The 18,382-nt window shown below is 55.2% G+C and overlaps 1 protein-coding gene across 3 annotated transcripts in view; it reads right to left on the minus strand.

Annotated features, from left to right (window-relative positions):
* The window catches only part of MAP2K3 (mitogen-activated protein kinase kinase 3), a 33,247-nt gene that overhangs the window by 11,982 nt on the left and 2,883 nt on the right, over window positions 1–18,382 (minus strand). The window contains exons 1-3 of one of the 3 annotated variants that reach the window (XM_086622005.1): window positions 8,519–8,534; window positions 1,529–1,561; window positions 1,034–1,103 (exon numbers count right to left, since the gene is read on the minus strand). In XM_086622005.1, the coding sequence (XP_086478131.1) occupies window positions 1,034–1,103; window positions 1,529–1,561; window positions 8,519–8,534 (119 nt within the window). Of the gene's footprint in view, window positions 1–1,033; window positions 1,104–1,528; window positions 1,562–6,618; window positions 6,635–8,518; window positions 8,535–18,382 lie in introns of those variants that run through there. The other 2 variants (XM_009985279.2, XM_086622004.1) reach the window with 2 other exon arrangements.

An 18,382-nucleotide genomic window follows, 5' to 3' on the forward strand; every position in this document is an offset into this window, starting at 1 on the left:
CCTGGGCGTGCAAGTGCCCTGCACACTCCGGTGTCCCACTATTTCCAGCAGAAATTCAAAACCGACAGGAGCAGAGACAGATGCACCCACGGGGGAAGGAGGTGACTGCTGTTCGCAGGGCTCAGCGGGTGCACGCTGGGCTGCACAGCATTCATGGGGCGGTTCCCCTGGCTCCTCCTTCCACAGATCTGCCTCATCTATCTGGGGTTTCAGGTAGTGATATTTTCCCTTCAGGGACTTCACTGCTCTCCTGGAGCTGGAGGGGTCTCTAGAAAGGGTTTCTGGAGCAAACAAGGCTCAGCGATGGAGACGCAGCCCAAGGTGTTTTGGAAGAGCATTATGGAAGAGGAACATAAGCCATCTGCTCTTTGTCAAATCAAGTGCTGCTACCCCAGGTTCTCCCCCACAGCATAACAAGCATCAGCCACACGAAGTAAACAGGGCAGAGAGAAACTCCAGTGCCCTGAGATACTGCTGGGCACCGGCCGCTGGCACTGAGCAGCACAACACCGCAAGACATCCATGTCCTCCTCACACCAAGGCAGGAGGCTGCCAACGACTCAAACCAGCCCTGTCGCACAGGCCGGGGGGAGGCTGTCCCACCACACAGAGCATCCCCAGACCCTCATCCCCCTGCTCCCGCCTTGGTCCAGCTGCCATCACCTCTTCTCCTCCCCTGCACTAAAAATCTTTCCCTCTTCTTCCCTTAGGCAAATCTGCTCTCTCCACCATGCCTTTGCCCTTTGGCATCAGCACAGCCATGGCAGGACTGAAGAAATTCTCCCAGCAGTCTCCTAGCCTTTGCCTTTCAGCCATTTCAAGTTTAAAAGGCACCTCCCAGAGAGACACAGGCCGTGTATGCGTGTGCACGCACATCCACCTGTGTCTGTAATTCATTCTCTTAACTCAGTGCTTAAGAGAAAAAATTAACTATCCTGATTTTATAAAGTCTACATGGTCAATTCCCCTTGACACGGTGCTGAATCCAGCTCCGGAGAAACACTGTCTGGCTTTAAGCAGCAGAGACACTTACGTTGTGTTGGCAACAGGTTGTTTGATGGGGACACATGTTATCCTCAGTTCCCGTTTCTTCTTGCTTTTCACTGGAAAGAGAAGACACACATGTGAGCAACTGGCATTTTTACTTTTCTCCCTTCAAGCACCCTCTTGTCTGCAGCCACCAGATAGCAGAGGCAGGGCCTGGATCCCCTACACTGTGCAGCTATGGCAAGATGACGAGGAGGTCACAGCACTCACAACCATTTGCCCAAAATTTCAGACAAGAGCCAGAAGCCCAAGTGAGTCTCAACATCCCTGTCGAGCATTTGCCTGCAGAAATACCCAGGGGTGCACTGACAGAGACCATTCTCCAAGTCTCGCAGCCAAGCACCCCCTTGCAGTGCTCCTCAGACACCCCAAAAGTGCTCTTTACCCTTCACGGCCATTAACGGGCCCCCCTCTCTTTGGGGATTTTAACTGCTGATGTTCAGGAGATGGGTGAAAGCTGCGATTTCTGCTGGGCGCTTACCCGGTTTGTGAGGCTCCAGGGATCCTTTGGAATCTGAAAGACAGAAAGGAGACACTGGGTCACAGCCTTCCTATTCCAGACCCACCAGGTCCCAGCCCTGCGTCCCTCACGGTCCCGCATTCGGCCCAAGGAGAGCGATCCCGGCCGCGCTGCAGGCGGAGGCAGGCAGAAGGGCTGCGGGAGCCCAGCCCAGCCCGATCCCCGTTTCTGCAGCCACAAGAGGTCCCCACGCCATTAGCGATGCTCCCAAAACCCAAAAATGCTCCCTGTCCAGCTTCCCGCTTACCCCACAGCCCCCCCGGCCCCCACCCAGGACTTCTTGGGAAGAGCCGGACTCATTCTGCAGCATGGGTCGGATCTGGCATGGAGAGCAACAGCCACCAGACCTCCAGCAAAACCAAGGAGTCGGTCCCAACCGGAGAGGGGACATCCCACACCCAACAAAGGGAAACCACAGCAAAACGAGACATAAACCAGACATGAGCTGTAGTGAACCGACCACAAACCCCAGCTTGCAGAGGCTGAGACTCTGCCAGCCGAGGCACGATCCCACCAGGAGTCCCTGGCCAGAGGACACCCTCATCCCGCTCCCCAACTCCAACAGCACTGAGAGAACAAAACGCACTGCTGTAGAGGGACATGGGGGTTCGGGCAGGTCCAGGGAAGGGGAAACACTCGCAGATGAAACTGCAGGGACAAGGGATAACCAGCACGGGGGTCCAGCAGCCAGCAACGGGGAGAAGAGACCGGCACAGGGCTGCGAATCAGCCCCCTGCGGTGCTGAGGACCCCAGGCTGCTCATCAAAGTCATTTTTCCGTCAGCAAACAGCTCACCCACCTACCCCAGCTCACTAGGAAAATAAACAGAACATAAGGGCTGGAACGATGCAGCTGAGAGCATCAAAGTCCTGATCCCTCCCGAGGGAGACAAGGGGGCAGCTGCGCTTTGCAGCTACAGGCGCTTCTGGCTGCACAGACCAGACCTGGAAGATGCATTAAAAAAGCACCAGCAGCGAGGCGTGCTCCAGGCACCCAGCTGGGAGCAGACGGCTCCCGGAGTGTGGCCTTGGACAGCCCTTCAGAACGGCTCCTACCTGCCTGGTTGCCGGGAAAAGGTGTGCGGACAAAGTCCAGTGCTTCAAGGGCTGCCAGGGAAAGGATGGGAGAGGCAAGGAGTTGGGATTGCAGTGGGAGATACAGCACCACGCAAGAGCTCCCGCAGCAGTGGCAGTGAGACAGACGGACGATACACGCACTGCATGTTCCCAGCACGGACAGCTCCGTCCCCATCTCTGTCCCCCACCAGCTCCAGATGCCTCAGCTAAGAGAGGTGCCCGAAACCCACTTTTCTAGTCCTGTCCTCCCCCAAACACAAACCTCAGGCTGCAGGGGAAAGCTGGTCTGCAAGATACTGCAAAAGTCCTAACTGTGGGACCAGCAGCATCCCTCCCTGCTGAGGGAATTAGCACAGATAAGTCCATATCCCCACTGATATGGGCCCATAAGGTCTGAGACCAACGCAGTTCCCACAAGCTACAGGAGTGATGTGAACTTCCAGCTCAATGGAACCAGCCAGCTCAAGCCCAAACTGATCCCACTTGGCTGGAAACCATCTCCGGAGACCTGACCATGTCACGGCAATCATGGCTTCTAATTCGTGTGCCTGCAAAGTTTCCCTTCCCCATCGCCCACCCAGCAGGTGCTATCAACAGCCCACCGTACCCACTGATGACACTTTGCAAAATACCTGGTTGAGCAACAATGGGAGCAAACGTAAAACGGAGCCAAAGGAAAGATGCTGGCCGTGGGGTCAGAAATGCCTTCCCGCTTCCCACACCCAGCCTCTCGCTACTCAGCAGTGGGGGCCAACCACAGAGCCTAAAAACTGGGGTCCCCAGAGTCCTTCTGCACCCAGGCAGGTTGGGAAGCTCACTGTGGGCATGCATCCCACCCCATCCAGGGGGATGGATTTAGCTCACTGCTGAGCACTGAGCGTTTCTCCCCTATCACCTGCTCCGAAACACAGACAGCAGTTTGCACGCAGCGCCCCTGGCACAGATACCAGCCGGACCTTTACACGAAGCCCTGAAATGCCCCCCATCCTGGCTGGTATTTTATTCAATCTGTTTGCTCTCCCTCTTCCCAATTGCCATAGTAACCCTGCACAGCCGGCACAAAGCGCCTTCTGTGCCGCCGGCTCCCTTGGCAGCACCGGCCGCAGCGCCGTGACTCACGCGGCAGGAGCAGGGTCCGGAGGCTCCCGGAGCCAGGCGTCCCGCAGGCTGCGGCGTCAGCCCTTCCTTAGCCCTGGCTGCGAGAGCCAGGCCGGAGGGAGCTGGGAGCACCCAGCCCGGGGTCGGGAATCAATGGGGCGCGTTGTTCGGCGGAGCCCAAGCTCGCAGGCAGGAGGATTTGCACGCACGGGTTAGAGGGGCAGCAAGGGATGGGGAGATTCCCTCTTGGAAACCCCCTGTGCCATCCAGGAGAGTCATTGAACATCTCTGCACACCCATCATCTCCCGGGTTCTGCACACCAGACCGCTTCCCTGTGCCCCCAAATCCCTGCCCTTCATGTCCCAGCTTCATACTGCCAGGGTCAGAGACAAACCTCTTCCCACCCAGCCCCAAAACGCATTTCCTAGCTCCAGCCTGAAAAAGCACCGATTTATCCGGAGGTATTCTGCCACCACTCCCAGGCTCTGCCTGGGCCACCTACGCCAGCGGAAAACCCAGCTCAGCCCATGACTGCAGGAATAAAATCACCCACGATGCTGCCCTGCAGCCGGGGGAGCCGGGGTGGAGATTGGATTCGCCTATTACAGCTCTCCCAAAATTTGCCATGAGCTTTCCAAAACCCTGCAGGCTAGCCTGAAATCCTGCTAATGGCTGCAAGCTTCTCCTGCTGCTTGCGGCAGCGCCGTGGGTCCAGCCCGGCAGAGATGGAGTGGGCAGGCACCACTTCCCCTTGAGCACAGTTTGGAGAAAAAAAAAAGGGGGGGAAAAAAAGAAGAAAAAAAAATAATATATGAGTATTCCTGCCCTGAAGCTCTGCACAGCCAGCTCGGGGCAGGCAGAGCCCTGACAGAGGAGCTGGGGTGATGGCACAGCCACAGACCTCATTCTTGAGCCTCTGCAGCCCCCCAGGAAAAGCCCACGCACCATTTCAGGGGGAATGAGGACGGAGGAAGGACTAGGGGGAGGAAAAAAAAAAAAAGAAAAGAAAAATGGGAGGAAGAGAAAGGCAGTGGGACAGGCATGACAAGCCCTTGCAATTCAAGCCCTTCTGTCCCGAGTACGTCCCAGGGCAGCATTTGCTTTTAGCCCTCGCAGGCAGCTGCTGTCAGCTCCTTCTCACCAGCGAGGGCTCAGCACCGTCTCTCCCGCGTTTGGGATCCCAGGAGGGTCAAGGCAGGAGGAATTGCAAGAACATGAAGAATGGTGTATGTGACCTGAAAATCCTGGAAGTGCCCCAGCTTCCCAGAGCACCGGGTTCTTGCAGGAGGGGTGGCTGCAAGCACAGAGCAACACGGCTCCCCTTGAGAGATCCTTCTATGTGGGCAAGTCAGCAGTGGGATAAGATGATGTGGGGACACATCCCACTTACCCCTGCTAGCCCCAGGGCTCTGCTGCCAGCCCCAGGCATGCGGGACAGCTGGGTGCTGCTGGCACAGTGCTGCGGGCAGCGGAAGGGGCTGCCAGCCACGGGGGCACGCAGCACAGTGCCTTGCACCCGGGCAGGAGAAAATGAGCTGACAGAAGTTCCTAGTGCAGACAAGATTGCAACCCACGTGATGCTGCACACACGTAACTGCATCCTTTATGCTAAGAAAGGAACCATTTCCTTCTAAAGAAAAAAAAAAAACCCACTTTTTTTTTTCTCATGCTACAATGTCCACCAGCTAAGAACTGACACAGACGTTTCCTGGAACTGTTGAATTCAACATCCGAATCCTCGTCTTTGCCACCACCGACTTCAACCCTATTAAGCTGCACCCCTCCCCAGGAGGTTTATCCTTCCCACTCCGCTGGCGTGGGTGGAGAGAAACGAACAGGACAATCTAAAGAACTGCAAATAAAACTATTTGCCTGAGCCGACCTTTGAAATTAAACCTGCCCAGGGCTCTGGTTCCAGCATCAGGTGAGGTCCTGAGGACGGTTGTGGCACAGGAGGCTGCTTCTGCAGCTTTGTTAGTGCTGGGGAAACATGTTTCGGATGTATCCCAGTTCTCCTCCATCCGAGGAGAGTTGAATGCCATGGATGGGGCAGAGGGCAGGAAGGTGGATCCCAGCCCTGCTGCAAAGAAAGAGCTGGAAGAAAAAAAAAGCACCAAAAAAAGAAAGAAAAAGAAATCAGAAGCAGAGCGCAAAGCAGAGAGGGGAATTTGGTTGCTTTGGTCATGAGAGTCAGCTCCTCACAGGCACACTTTGTGCTATTTTCCACTGCTGAGAGTGGAAAAAGCTATCTGTGGAAGTGGAAAAAGGACTCGCAACCTGCCGAAAGCCGTCACTCATCGGCACGCTGAGGTCCCGCTGCGGAGACGAGCTCCTGCGGGTCATCGCTGCCCCGCGCTCGCCACTTCTGCAAACAAAAAAATAGGAGGAGGAAAAAAACACGCTTCAGAAAAAGCCCCTTGCAGCCGCAAAACAACCTGTCAGCCTGCGCTGAATCAGAGCTGCTGACTGCCAGGGGCTGCTGTGGGCACCCGCCTTCCCAATGCAACAGGCTTTTTCCAGTGCCACGACCACACAAGAGCTTCTGGAAGACCCTTTGTCCTGGGAATGCAACCAAAACCGGAGCCAGGAGCTAGCCTTACCCTCCGAATATTTTCCTTTAGCCATGCTAGATTTTATTATTTATTTACTTATTTTCACGATTAAACCAACCAATGCTTCAACCCCACACAAAACATGCACGTTTCCAGAGCTTTAAAAATAGATCTGCAGCTGCAAACACCAACCACCCGCCCAAGCAAAGAGAAAGAAGTAAAACCGCGTGGATAGATCCCAAAAAAGTTACACGGTCCCCTTTTAGCTCCAGAATCAGCCCTTCGCTCTCCCCCACCACGTGTTTTGGGAATTGCAACATCTACCTTGCTTCTTGTCCATGGTTTCCCAGAAATGAAGAATAATGCCGGCACGCCTGGCAGAAGAGAGGGATGGGGGGGACGGGAGGAGAAAAATCCCGCAGGATCCAGCACACGGCACTCCTCGCAAGCACCGATGATTATTTTCGGGGGGGACGCATGGCCCGAAGCGCTCGCCGGCTTCACGCGGCTCTCCCTGGCCGGCGTCCCCGGCTCCCGGGGGTCCGCGAGGCCGGGAGCAGCGGCGAAGGCGCGCGGGGGCAGACGGGGAAGGCAGCACCGCGTTCCCTCATCGGCAGCTGCCGAGGTTGGCCGGTCTCGGCTCCGATTACCCTTGAAAGCTCAACAGTTGTAAAAACTGCAGCAGTGAAATAGCAGATGACGTCAACAGGAAGCCGGGGGGGAGCCAGCGCCAGCGCCGGGAGCCGTCGAAGCACCGGATCGCTACGGTGCATCCCAGCAGGACGCGTTTGCTTCCGACAAACTCAATCATTCAAACCCAGCCTGCGGGCAGAGCCCGCTCCTGCCTCCTCCATCCCCCTCCCCAGGCATCCCACCGGAGAGCCCCTTGCTCCAGGACAGCCTGGCTCCCACCCAGTTATCCGAGCAGAGGGAAGCCCACGCTCGCTGGTTCGGGTACGGAGGGTGTGCCGGGATGGAAAGAGGTCACATTTCTCTGTGCTGCAGGTGACATACTAATTGCTTTGCCACTAACAACTATTACCACAACAAATAGTAGAAATATTGTTCCATGACAATACCGGCACGGAGCTTAGCAGCTATTCCAGGGTGACAACCGAGACGGCATCTCTGGTGGCAAAATATAAATTGCTGCCTGGATTTGGCTGGTAAATAGCAAGGGAGAGAGACGAAGCCAGGGGAACAAAAAATAAATATCATTCATTTCTCTGCAAACACGTGCAACAAAAGCCATGGCAAAGCATCGCTGCTCTTCCCCTTTCCCTCAAAACCAGCGCAGCAGAAGCCAGCGCTGATGTTCCTGATCAAAGCCAGGCTCGGCGTTGACGGGCTGCAGTTTTGTTTTCGGTTTCCTTCTCAGCCTGGAGGGGAGATACTGGACCAGCTTCTTTACCTTAAACTCATTATAGAAAACATGCCTCCAGTTTGCTCCTGAGCTATTCCCTAACTCGCAGGCTGTGCCGGGCCATACACGTTTGCAGGCAGGAAAGTCAGAGGTCAAGGTAAACGCACATACCAACATAATGAGTGACTCTAATTTTAAATAGTGTTTACACAAGCCCCAGAAAGACTGCAGAAGATATTTTCTCAGGCGCTTTTCCACTGCCAGGGTATAGTTTCAGGCACAGATCATCAGCACATAAAGGATGCTGACGCAGGAGCTGCTACCGCAGACGGCACCGAGAGGCACTGGCACCCGTCCCCAGCGCTCCTGGGGGCATGGTCCTCCCGTCGTGAACTCTCTGGCTTAACATGTAACTCCCTGACCAAGTCATAAGATGCTCCAAGGACCTTTATGGACACCCACAAAGTCAGTGCTGCTGTGGAGCAGAAAGTCCCTAACCCAGCTGGTGGGATGGGAAACACAATTTCCTTTGAATTAGTCCTGTTGGATTCCAGTGCCCGAGGACCAGGGGTGGTGTAAAGCAGAGCTTCCCGACATCTCAAAAGCATCTTAAAAAAAAAAAAGGGGGGGGGGGGGGGGGCGGGGAGAATAAAAAAAAACAACAAACCCAAACCCAAGTATCCTTTCAAGTCTCACCATTGGCGGCTCTTTCAAAAATTTGCTGACACAGCAGGAATTGCCCAGTCTTGAAAGACGCAGGCTGTTTGCCATGAATCACCCAGCCCTTCATACGCTACAGGTAATCCCGGAGCAACACAAGGCACTGGGTATTTCACTGCTGTTAACGAAGCCTCCCCGCGCCTCCGGGCTGGGACATCACCACCCCGGAACCGGCGGAGCAAATCCTGCAGCAGAGAGAAGTCAGGGTACTCGCTGCAGGTCCTGGTACGGCGGGGCAGAGCCAGGGACGATGCGGGGGTCCGGCGGGACGGCAGCCGTGCTCCCATCACTCCCAGCAGCCTCCCGCCAGCGGGCTGGCTTGAATGAGTGGAAGAGCGCACCCTTAAAACCAGTAACGAGCTCAAAGAGCACCCTGCCAACACCGGGCCCCTCTCCCCACCCTTCCCCTGCCGAGAGGCAGCGTCTCCCGAGGCCGGTTCGGTTAAGGCCGGCTCACCAACGCAGCCGGAGACTGGGGAAGAGCTGCTTTGGCACGTGCAGCACAAAAGGAACCACCTAAGTAGGGTGGGCAAGGAGCTTTCTGTAGGTGTTTGGGGTCAGGCAAAAAAAATTAATGGTTTCACCTGCCCTGAAAGCAGAGTCACTGCCTAACCAGGGCAGGGGGCGATTTTCATGGATACCCCTTTCCCTCTGATCCGAGCACAGCTCACGCACCAGCCAGCTGTGCAGTCCCAGTGCCACGCTGCCCGATGCCCACAGCACTTTGCCATCCGACCGGGAACGGCCGCAGTTTCCCCAGCCGAGGCTGCAAGGCAGCCGCTGCCCAGCGCCCGGGATGCACTCGCCTTTCCACGCACGAGATGCACATCCCATGGGAAAGCCCCGCACGGCACCAGCAGCCTGGAAACTCAGCGGCAGCTCTATTTTTAAAACAAAGCCTTCCGACTGGAAAGGGAACAGGGTCATCATCTTTCCCATTCCCTCGGACAGTGCTCAGGGATGATCAATCACCGACACCGCGCGGCGCTCGTCTCCTCCGGCACAGCGGGATGTCACGCCAACGGTGCCGCCAGGGCTGAGCAAGGGGAAGAACAAGGCACAGGAGAAGGGTGCGACCTCCCGGTACCCAGCCAGGGATTCGGACGGGCGCGTTGGCTGAAGCTACCGAGGGCCAGATGCCGACATTGGCACTGCCACCCCTCCGGCTCGCAGCCACACCCGGTCTCCGTGCACCGGCCAGATAACGCCGCCGCGAGCCGCGCCGGCTCTGCCGGCAGCTCCGGGAGGATGTCACCGCCCTGTTACATTCCAGCTGTATTTTTAGGTTACCTGTATCACCCTGAGGGCTGGAAAAAAAATGTTTGATTTTATGTTTTGTTCCCAGGTGGCAGCTTGCTATCCTGCAGCCCCGTGATGATGGAGCACAGGCTTCCCCCTGGGAAACCCACCTGAGCAGAGACCAGACTGCCTTTAGGAAGCTCAAAGGCACCTGTTAGCTGGTGTTTGCACTATGTCATTATAGGACACGCTACGTACACACCAAAAGTTGTGCTGCTTTGCACCAGAGCTTGTGCAAAAAGCCCTGTGGCCACGAGCCACCTCATGGGATCAGCACGGGCTGCACCGACTCAGCTGCAGGTGCTGGCAAGCCACCACGAGACAAAGGTCTTGAAGCAATCCCAGCCCCAACACCTGAAGTGTTAGGAGAAGGCAAAGGAGATGGTGCTTAGAGAGAAGCAAAAAGCATGCTAAAATAATAAAAAAAACCCCAAACCACACAGCCAAAAACAGAGAAAAAGGAAGAGGCAGACCCACTGTCACCTGTGCCCATCTCCCTGCCAGCAGGTACCCAGCCCTCCCCAGAGCAACGCTCATCCCTTTGACTTCTCAGCCCGCAGGCGAAGCCATGAAAAAAAATAAAACCTGTTTAGAATTGATGTGACTGGCTGCTGGCAGTCCCCTGATGGGAGAGAAAACTCAAATCAGTTTTGGAACAGATCAGCTTGACAGGAGGCACACGGTTAGCTTTTTTTTTTTGTCTTTCTGGGAAAGGAAAAGAGTCATTTGACTCTGTAATTGTCAGCTGTAACTCAACTCCAGAGTCAACACACTTTTTCTATCCAAACTAGTGCAATTCAAGTACTTCCAGGTGTCCCCAAAACTCTGTAAACTTGGCAAGAGAGTAAAGTATTCCCTCTCTGCTTCTAATCCAATTCTTTAAAAAAATAAAACAAACAAAAAAAAACCCCCACAGCTTTCTACCATCCTCCCTCCAATTTATTTTGGGCAGGGATAGAGTGATTTCATCTCTGCAAATGATGTAAGACAGAGCAGGCACCTGCTACGAAAACGGAATTTAGAGAGGGGAAAAAACCCAAGGAAGGTCTCAACGTCCTCAGACACCTACTCTGGCAGAGGGGCAGAGACAAGAGACCGACTCGGGGGCTTCCCTGGCCTGGAGACTTCAGGCAGGACTTTCTGGAGACCAGCATCCACCCTGGAGAGCAGGGCAGGCAGCCGCTCCGATGGCTGGTGGTGACATTACCCTGCAGGACACGGAGGTGACACCCTGCAGCCCGGTGTTTGTCGCTTCCCGGTGACACGGGACCAGGCACGGACACGCTGTAGGTCTGTTACCTCGCCGCAGACGTCGCAACCTCAGCCGGGGGATCTGGGAGTCGGAACAAGTCCATCCGTCATCGCCAGCCACGGCACGGGCAGCACCGACACCGCGCTCTGCCTGAACCAACACGCACGTCTATGCCCAAGAGATCCAACAAGCTCATCTGCTATTTTTACCATATTTTTCCCCAATTATATCCATGCTAAGACGCTCTCCCCAGCTGAGAAGCCAGGAAGCATCAAGGCACAGCCCAGGAGAGACAAGCTTCTCCACCGTCCCAGGACACCCCAGGATGCCGCCGTGGCTTGGGTGGACAAAACCTGAGCATCTTCAGATAAAAACCTCCCATCTCCGGCAGTGACCTGGCATCGCATCTCTGGGGCAGAGGAGCAGGGAAAACCTTGGATTATTTCTTTCGGAGCAGGGTACCAATCCAGCAGCTTACAGAAAGCAGCAGGCGAGCGCTGCAGTACATACTCCTACATCTCCTGCGGTCCCACACCAACTCTTTGCTCTTTTTGGTGCATCTTTGGTGCCATCCCTTTTCCCTGCATCTCTCATCCCGTCCCCCTCCCCGCTCCGGGGAACCAAGGAGAAGACGCAAAAGCAAAGGGTTCATCACACCAGAGAGCTGGTGCAAAGCAGACACAGCCAGCTGGAACCCCCAGTTTCTCCACTGAGTTTTTTGGAGAGAAAAATCCATCCCATCACGAGGTGAAGGGAGAGCCGGGAGGCATCCCCAGGCTCAGATGAGACAAAGGAAAACCACAGGCTGAGAGCAGCCAGGAAATATGGAGACTGCCCAGTTGACCTCAGGCCACCGCTCACCCATATCTCCGTGTAAAGCCCATTACTGCACACAAACCTCAGCACCCAGCCGAAAAACCTCAGTCTTAACCACTAACAATAATGCTCCCAAGCCAAGGGAGGCAGCAGGTGACCTGTTTGGACCCCATGATCTACTTGCAACAGGGGCCAGGAGAAAGGGCTGATGTAGCAAGGGGAGAGCTGGCTCCCGAAATCCCCCAGGAGAGCTCAGCCGCAGCGAGCCAGAGCCGCAGCCTCTTTTCCTGGCATTAACCACAGCATCGCTCTGCCCTGCACTGCGTACCTCTTGCTCTCCCTTTGCTGCTCCTCTGCCCCAGAAGACATAGGTATGTTCACGTTCCCAAACATGTCCCTCGTCCAGCTGGATCCATGAGATCAGCTCCTGCTGCGCATCGGTTTAGGAAATTAAAGTAAGATATATCTATATATCTGTCTTATAAAGTAAAAAATATATATAGAGAGAGAGATCTGCATATAAAGAGAAGCACCACACACTTGCTAAGCTCCACGTTTTGCAAAAGTCACCTGCAAACATTTCTCCTTTGTTCCTCCAAACTCCCTGCTGCAAAGGTGAAAAAAATCCCACCCTTCCAATTAAAGGCTGGAAAATCAGCCCACCGCAAACCCACCGCCAGCACCGCTGCCCAGCATTGCCCTCCACCACCCCCTCTCCCCTCCCCGCCGCGGGCTCCGCAACAGCTCTGCATTGGGGAAAACACCTATTTTGCAGCGGATTTGCCCGGTACCCACAGGGCAGCTTTGATTCGTGCCTGGGAAAGGCAGGGGCTCCGTGGGCGACGTGCCCGCAGCTCAGCAGCGTTTCGCCACCGCGGTCCCACGTGGCTGCGGGCAGGAAGGGCACAGCCTCGCTCCGCTGCTTCCCTTGGGGTGGGCTTTATTCCCCTCCCTCTCTCAAATCCACCTATTGCACTGCAATTTTTCCGATGTCCAGGGGAAGCAAGAGCTGTGGGCTTTTCCTAGTAAAGCGAGATTAAAGAGCCATAACTCCATCCCAGGAAGCCAAGAAGACTCCGCAGACAAGCCGGACCCAACACATCCGGCTCACGTCCCGGCTCGAGAGCTCACAGGCTGTGACTCAGTGCAGTTCAGCCTGCAGCTTCTTGGGGAACACACTCAGGGCTTCCAAGAACCATTTCCATTTAAATAAGAAATAATTTTATTTTTTTTTTTAAAATCCTCTTTACCCTCAAAGAGTGAGCCTCACATCAGCGTTTTGGGGAACAGAGCAGTGCTCTGGAGGGCAGCACGCGAAACGGCAGGGAGAGGAGCTGGAAGGAGATGTGTGAAACATCAAACCTGTTTGAGATAAAGGGAAACACGTACTGGCTCCCTTCCCTGCGACGGTTACGCACGGTTTCCCTCGCCAAGCCACGACTGTAAAACCCCACGGGGAAACCCACAGTTACCGAACAAGAAATTCTTTGTGGATCCAAAATTAAGGGTAAAACTCTTGCAACAACCTGGAATGTACACAGAAAAGGAAACCACGCGGACAGGAGAGCTGAGTCGTTTTCTAGCACCTTAGTGAAGAGTTTCAATTAACAGTCACCCAGAATTTCTGCCTGGCGAAGATTTCTAGAGGCGCCTCCGCTTTGCTTCCATCACCCAGGCATCCTTCAAAGAACCAGGCAGGGGCACGTTTAACTGACACCTGTGAAAAGCTGCTCTTGGGCGAGGAGGCAGCCCAGCCATGGCACAGCCCCGTGGGTGTCCTTAGCTCGGAGGACAAGCCCTGCCCTGCCCAGTGCCAGCCATCCGCCAGTTCCCGGTACTCACCACTGATGCTCAAGGCAAAGGATGCTCACGGCATCACGGGGATCAGCCAAAAACCTGGAGGAAACAGGCTGCAGCGGCTGAGGAAGAGTTAACACAAGGGGCTGTAGAAGCAGCAGATCTAAAACATCCACTGCCCTCCTCCTTTTTTGGCAGCATTAAGGCAGCATTCAGCTGCTTCCAGCCATATGGAAAACGGGTGCTGCCAAAGAAAGAAAGCCAGAGCACAGAACAGAGGCTGGTACAGGTTCGTACCGGTCCCCTGGCAGCATCGTCACCCACCTCCCACCCCCCGGCACCCACATCCTCCTTTCTGCACCATTACACCATTTGGGTTTTCTGACCACTGAGCTCTCACCAATGAGGACGGCAGGGAGCATCGCAGGCAAGCCGGGTACGGATCTGGCACAGGGTGGATGAGTTTAGTTGTGGGGAGACCAAGGAAACCTCGAAAGCCAGCTGAGCACACGTGCGCGCACACAAAAATGCCTCGCGCTGCCCTGCCCTGCGCTGGCAGGGATTTTCTGGGTGCAAGCACGGGGTTATTTTTTTACAAACAGGCACGTGGGGCTGGGCCTGCCACCTACCCCCCCTCGAGCACCTTTTAAAGGTGCTTGGGAGATGACGAAGAACAGCCAAAGCAACGTATCAGCACAAGATCGTTTTGTCTTTGGCTGACGTGCAACTTGGCAGCACGTCAGGAGGGAAACCGAGCGGTCCACAGCAGCAGGGGAATTTTTAGCTGTACAGAGCAGCTTTCTTAAAAAGCCTCGACGGTGAGCACATCTGGCACTCAGCAAAAAAGCCACGTCACCTTTAGTGACGAGCCACAAAGACGTCCAGGACAACACACCCCCCTGCACCGTGGGGCACGCGGTCAGGACTGACTCAGAGGGACCAGCCTCGCTGGTCCCCGGGGCCGCACGCTCTGCTGCTCCTTCTCAAGCCTCAACTTTGTCACTCGGACATCAAGTCCACCAAGATCTCCATCCTACAGCAAAAAATACCTCCGCCACGCGGTGCGCTTGCCCTGCGCCACCTTTAATAGGAAACAGGCTCCTGCAGGGAGAGGTGCATGTGGCAGGAGAGGACATCTGCTCTGGCAGGAGAGCACATCTGCTCCAGCTGCTTTGAGATGGATGACAAATGCCCTCTAGCAAGCCGAGTCAGGATGCTGCCATCACCACCAGTAAAAACAGCCAAGGCTACACGGCACCGGACCCACCACAGCCAACTCTCACAGCACAAGCAGGCTCCTTCGTCAGCCATCCCTGCCAGATTCAGGCTAGGAGGGAATTTATACACCTGCACCACAAAGCAGCATCTAACTGGCCTGCAAGCCCAGACAAGCTGACACTCCCTAGATAACCCAGTCATCCTCCCCTAAATCACCCCTGGTCCGTCCACGTAAGCAGCCCGGCGTGTTTATGATCTGTCAGACACATGACTGTCACCTGCCAAGCCCTGCAGACGGGCCTCTTCCCGTCCCATCCCTCGGGTCACGGCACCGCCGGTCCCACCTGCGCTGTCACCGGCAGACAGTGAGGGAGGATGCAGCTCTTGGCACCGCCAAAGAGATGCCAGCAGGACCCCATCCCGGCTGCAGGGTTTTTTACATTCCTCATCAGAAATCTCCAAGACCTTTATGGGAACAAAATACAATCACTAAAAGCTGTTCTCCAATTTCCTAAAAGATAGGACAGGCACTGTCAAGGCAGGAGATGAGGCAGCAGGGTACGAACACCCCGCAGCAAGGGGCACCCGGTGCCCAACAGGCAGCAACCGAGGAGGAGAGGGTCCGAGCACCACCAGCATCCTCAGAGAGGTTCATCGGGTACAAGCAGTTAGGCTGATGCCAGTGCCAAACCACAGCTAAGGTTAGCAGCCTCTGATGGGAAATTACTTGTATCGAGCGCTCTGGAGGCTTCTTCCTTTCCAAAACTAGATTTTTCTTTGGTAGTGGTGGTGGTGTGGTGGGGAGGAGGGGTGGATGCTCCACAAACAACTTCTGTTAAGTTTTGTCTCCTCCTCATCCTGCCTCCTCTTCCACTCAAGTTATGTTTTTAATGGAAATTTATCCTTTTTTTAAAAAAAAATTCACTGGAAATGATGAAATTGAGGCTTAGAGCAGAAAAGGACAGACCTCGTTCACCTCCCTGAGCACAGTGCAGGCAGGAGGACGGAGGCTGCGGCAGCACGGTGGGTGCCAGACCCTCCCCAGCTCCCCAAGGAGGAGGAAGCAGCCGGGCTGTCACCTTCACACGTCTCCATTCCTGGCAAACGGGGCTATAAAGCCATCGCTCCCAGGCTCCAAAGGGAGCCAGGAGCAGGGCAGAGGCATCCGCTGTACCACACCCCAGCGCACCAACCAGCTCCCCGAGGTCACAACACGTTTCGGAAAAACCGAACTCCAGCACTGGATGTCTTTAAAAAAAAAAAAACCAAGATCCGGTGTCTTTTTACACAATCTGGCTTAATTCATCCAAAAGCTGTTGGACCAGCTGCAGTAATTCCTGGAAGCAACATCCCGACCTCCAGCCAAGCACCATACTCACCATCGTCCCTCCTGCCCTTAAAGCCCACGGAACAAGTGTTCCCCCACTTCACTCTACATTAAATCCAGCAGCACACAAGGGCAATCACACCCACACGGAAAAGCCCACCAGCCTCCGGGGCTTGAAAGGGACGTGCTCTTCCAAAGTGCTGCCCGTCTTCTCTTGCAACAACAGGTCGACAGAACAGACCGTGCACAAAGGAGCCCTGTGCTAATATGTCCGTGAATTAATTAAGCCACATGGACAATGCAGCACAGGATGTGCGGGCGGAAGAATGCTGGAGAGGGTCTGCCTTGCTCCCACCTTCATCCCACTGCAGGTCCAGAATCTCCCCCAGCATCAGGCAGTGATTCCTACCCTCCCCTACCCGCTGGGACCACCATGGGACCCCCAAATCCTGACCTTTCCCTTAGCCACATTATAACCCCTTGCACTGCACACCAGCAGCAACTCTGCTCCAGCCTTTTGCTGGACAGAGAAGCGATTGCAAGGGAAAGGTGCAAGCAGGGAGCCCCATTCCCAGCTCCAAAAAAGGGAGCAGAGACTTGGACCCACTGGAAACCGAGGCCAGCTGGGCCACAAGACACTATCGTGACATCCGAGATAGCTGCAGTCGTGCCCAGTAATTACGGTATTCCTTGGGGCAACAAACATTTAGACTCACGATGCTGCCACGGTGTCAATGCAGCATCGTCCCCACACAGATAAGGGGCTGCGGGGAGACGGGGTATCTCCCAGGCTGAAAATAGAACAGAAACTTCCAGTTTCCACCATAAAAAATCCTCTCTGCCCTCTCCCCCGCTCAAAATCCCTGGCTAACACTCCACCCGCGCTACAGAGTTTTGTCAGCAAGAGAGGTGGCGGGTAGACCTAACCCCGTACGTACCCACGGGCAGTCCTGAGACATGCAAGTAAAACCCCAAACTTTTTGGTGGTAGCGTAAAATCACCCCCTGAGCCAATGCAGGTCAGCAAACAGCCACCCTGGGCAGTGCCTGATCAACATCACCGAGAACCATCTTCCATCCAAAACCCCACAGAGCCCCATGTCCGCGGCGGCGGCTTCTCCAGCCACGGAAATCACCAGGACCAGAAACCCTCACCCCTTCCCAGGCACCCAAAGAGAAGCTTTACGAAGCACACAGCAGTCTCCTCCAGTGACGACCACCTTTGCAAACAACGGGGGCAAGGCAAAGCCCTGGCCTGCAGCCCAGAGCTGGAAAATAAACGCAGCAGCCTTCAGGGAGAAGTATTTATCCACAGGGGAGGGGAAAAAAAGCAGGGGAGCATCCCTCCAGGGAGGGCAACGGATTGCTGAAGCACAGCTAAATATTTATCGCATCCAACATGATATTTTCCAGGCACCCACCATCACGCTAGCAGAAAGCAGCGCGAGGAGGAGGGCAGGAGCGAAGCTCTGCACTCTCTCTCCGACTGTTATAATTAATTGCATGCAAGCTCCGTGATGCTTCAATTACAATTAAAATTAAAACCTGGCTCTGTGGGATCAGAGCTCCCAGCCCCACCACCCCCCGGCCCACGCACACCCAGGGGACACCAGGCTGCTGGCTGCTCTCTCCGGAGGCGATGGGAGCCCGAAGCCCAAGCCCTGCTTCTGCAGGTCACAGCCCCACGTGCCTTTTTCAGCAGAACTGCCTTTTTTTGGGGTTGGCAACAGGAAAAGCGTGAACGGCACCCGAGACAGTACAGGATTCACAGCTGGCGGAATTGCACGCTGGCGGTGTGCTCCCACGGAGGGCACAGCCAGGGCATGGAGGGACACGTCCCCACTGCTTATTTACCCACCCAGAATAGATGCACCACCAGTACAAGGACCGGTTCATCCCCGGCTTCTGGCATTTCTCACCACTGATTTTTTCCAAGCCTCGGTCTCAAAGGAGAGCTGCCTCCCCAGAAACACAGCCTGGCTCCTGCCAGATCCTGCCCCCACTCCCCAACAGCACCTATCTTCCTGGAGGAAGACCTGTCCCCTAAGGAGGAGGGCTTCCTTTGGAATTACTCTGGCATTGGCACTGGGTGAGCCCAGGGGAGGCCAAGCAGGTCTTCTCCCTCCAGACCTCATCTGTGCACCCTCCCTCCCCGCAGCCATATGGCTGCTTTCTCCAGCAAGCTCCCTGGTTTTGGAAGAAATGTTCCTCCACGCTGGCATGCTCCTGCCCATCCTTCCAGGAGGAGCTTCCCGGGCATTGGGGGCCACCTGAATCACAGCCAACAACCACGGTGA

Source organism: Tauraco erythrolophus, chromosome 17 (assembly GCF_009769465.1).
Source record: "Tauraco erythrolophus isolate bTauEry1 chromosome 17, bTauEry1.pri, whole genome shotgun sequence".
In the NCBI taxonomy this organism is placed as follows: domain Eukaryota; kingdom Metazoa; phylum Chordata; class Aves; order Musophagiformes; family Musophagidae; genus Tauraco; species Tauraco erythrolophus.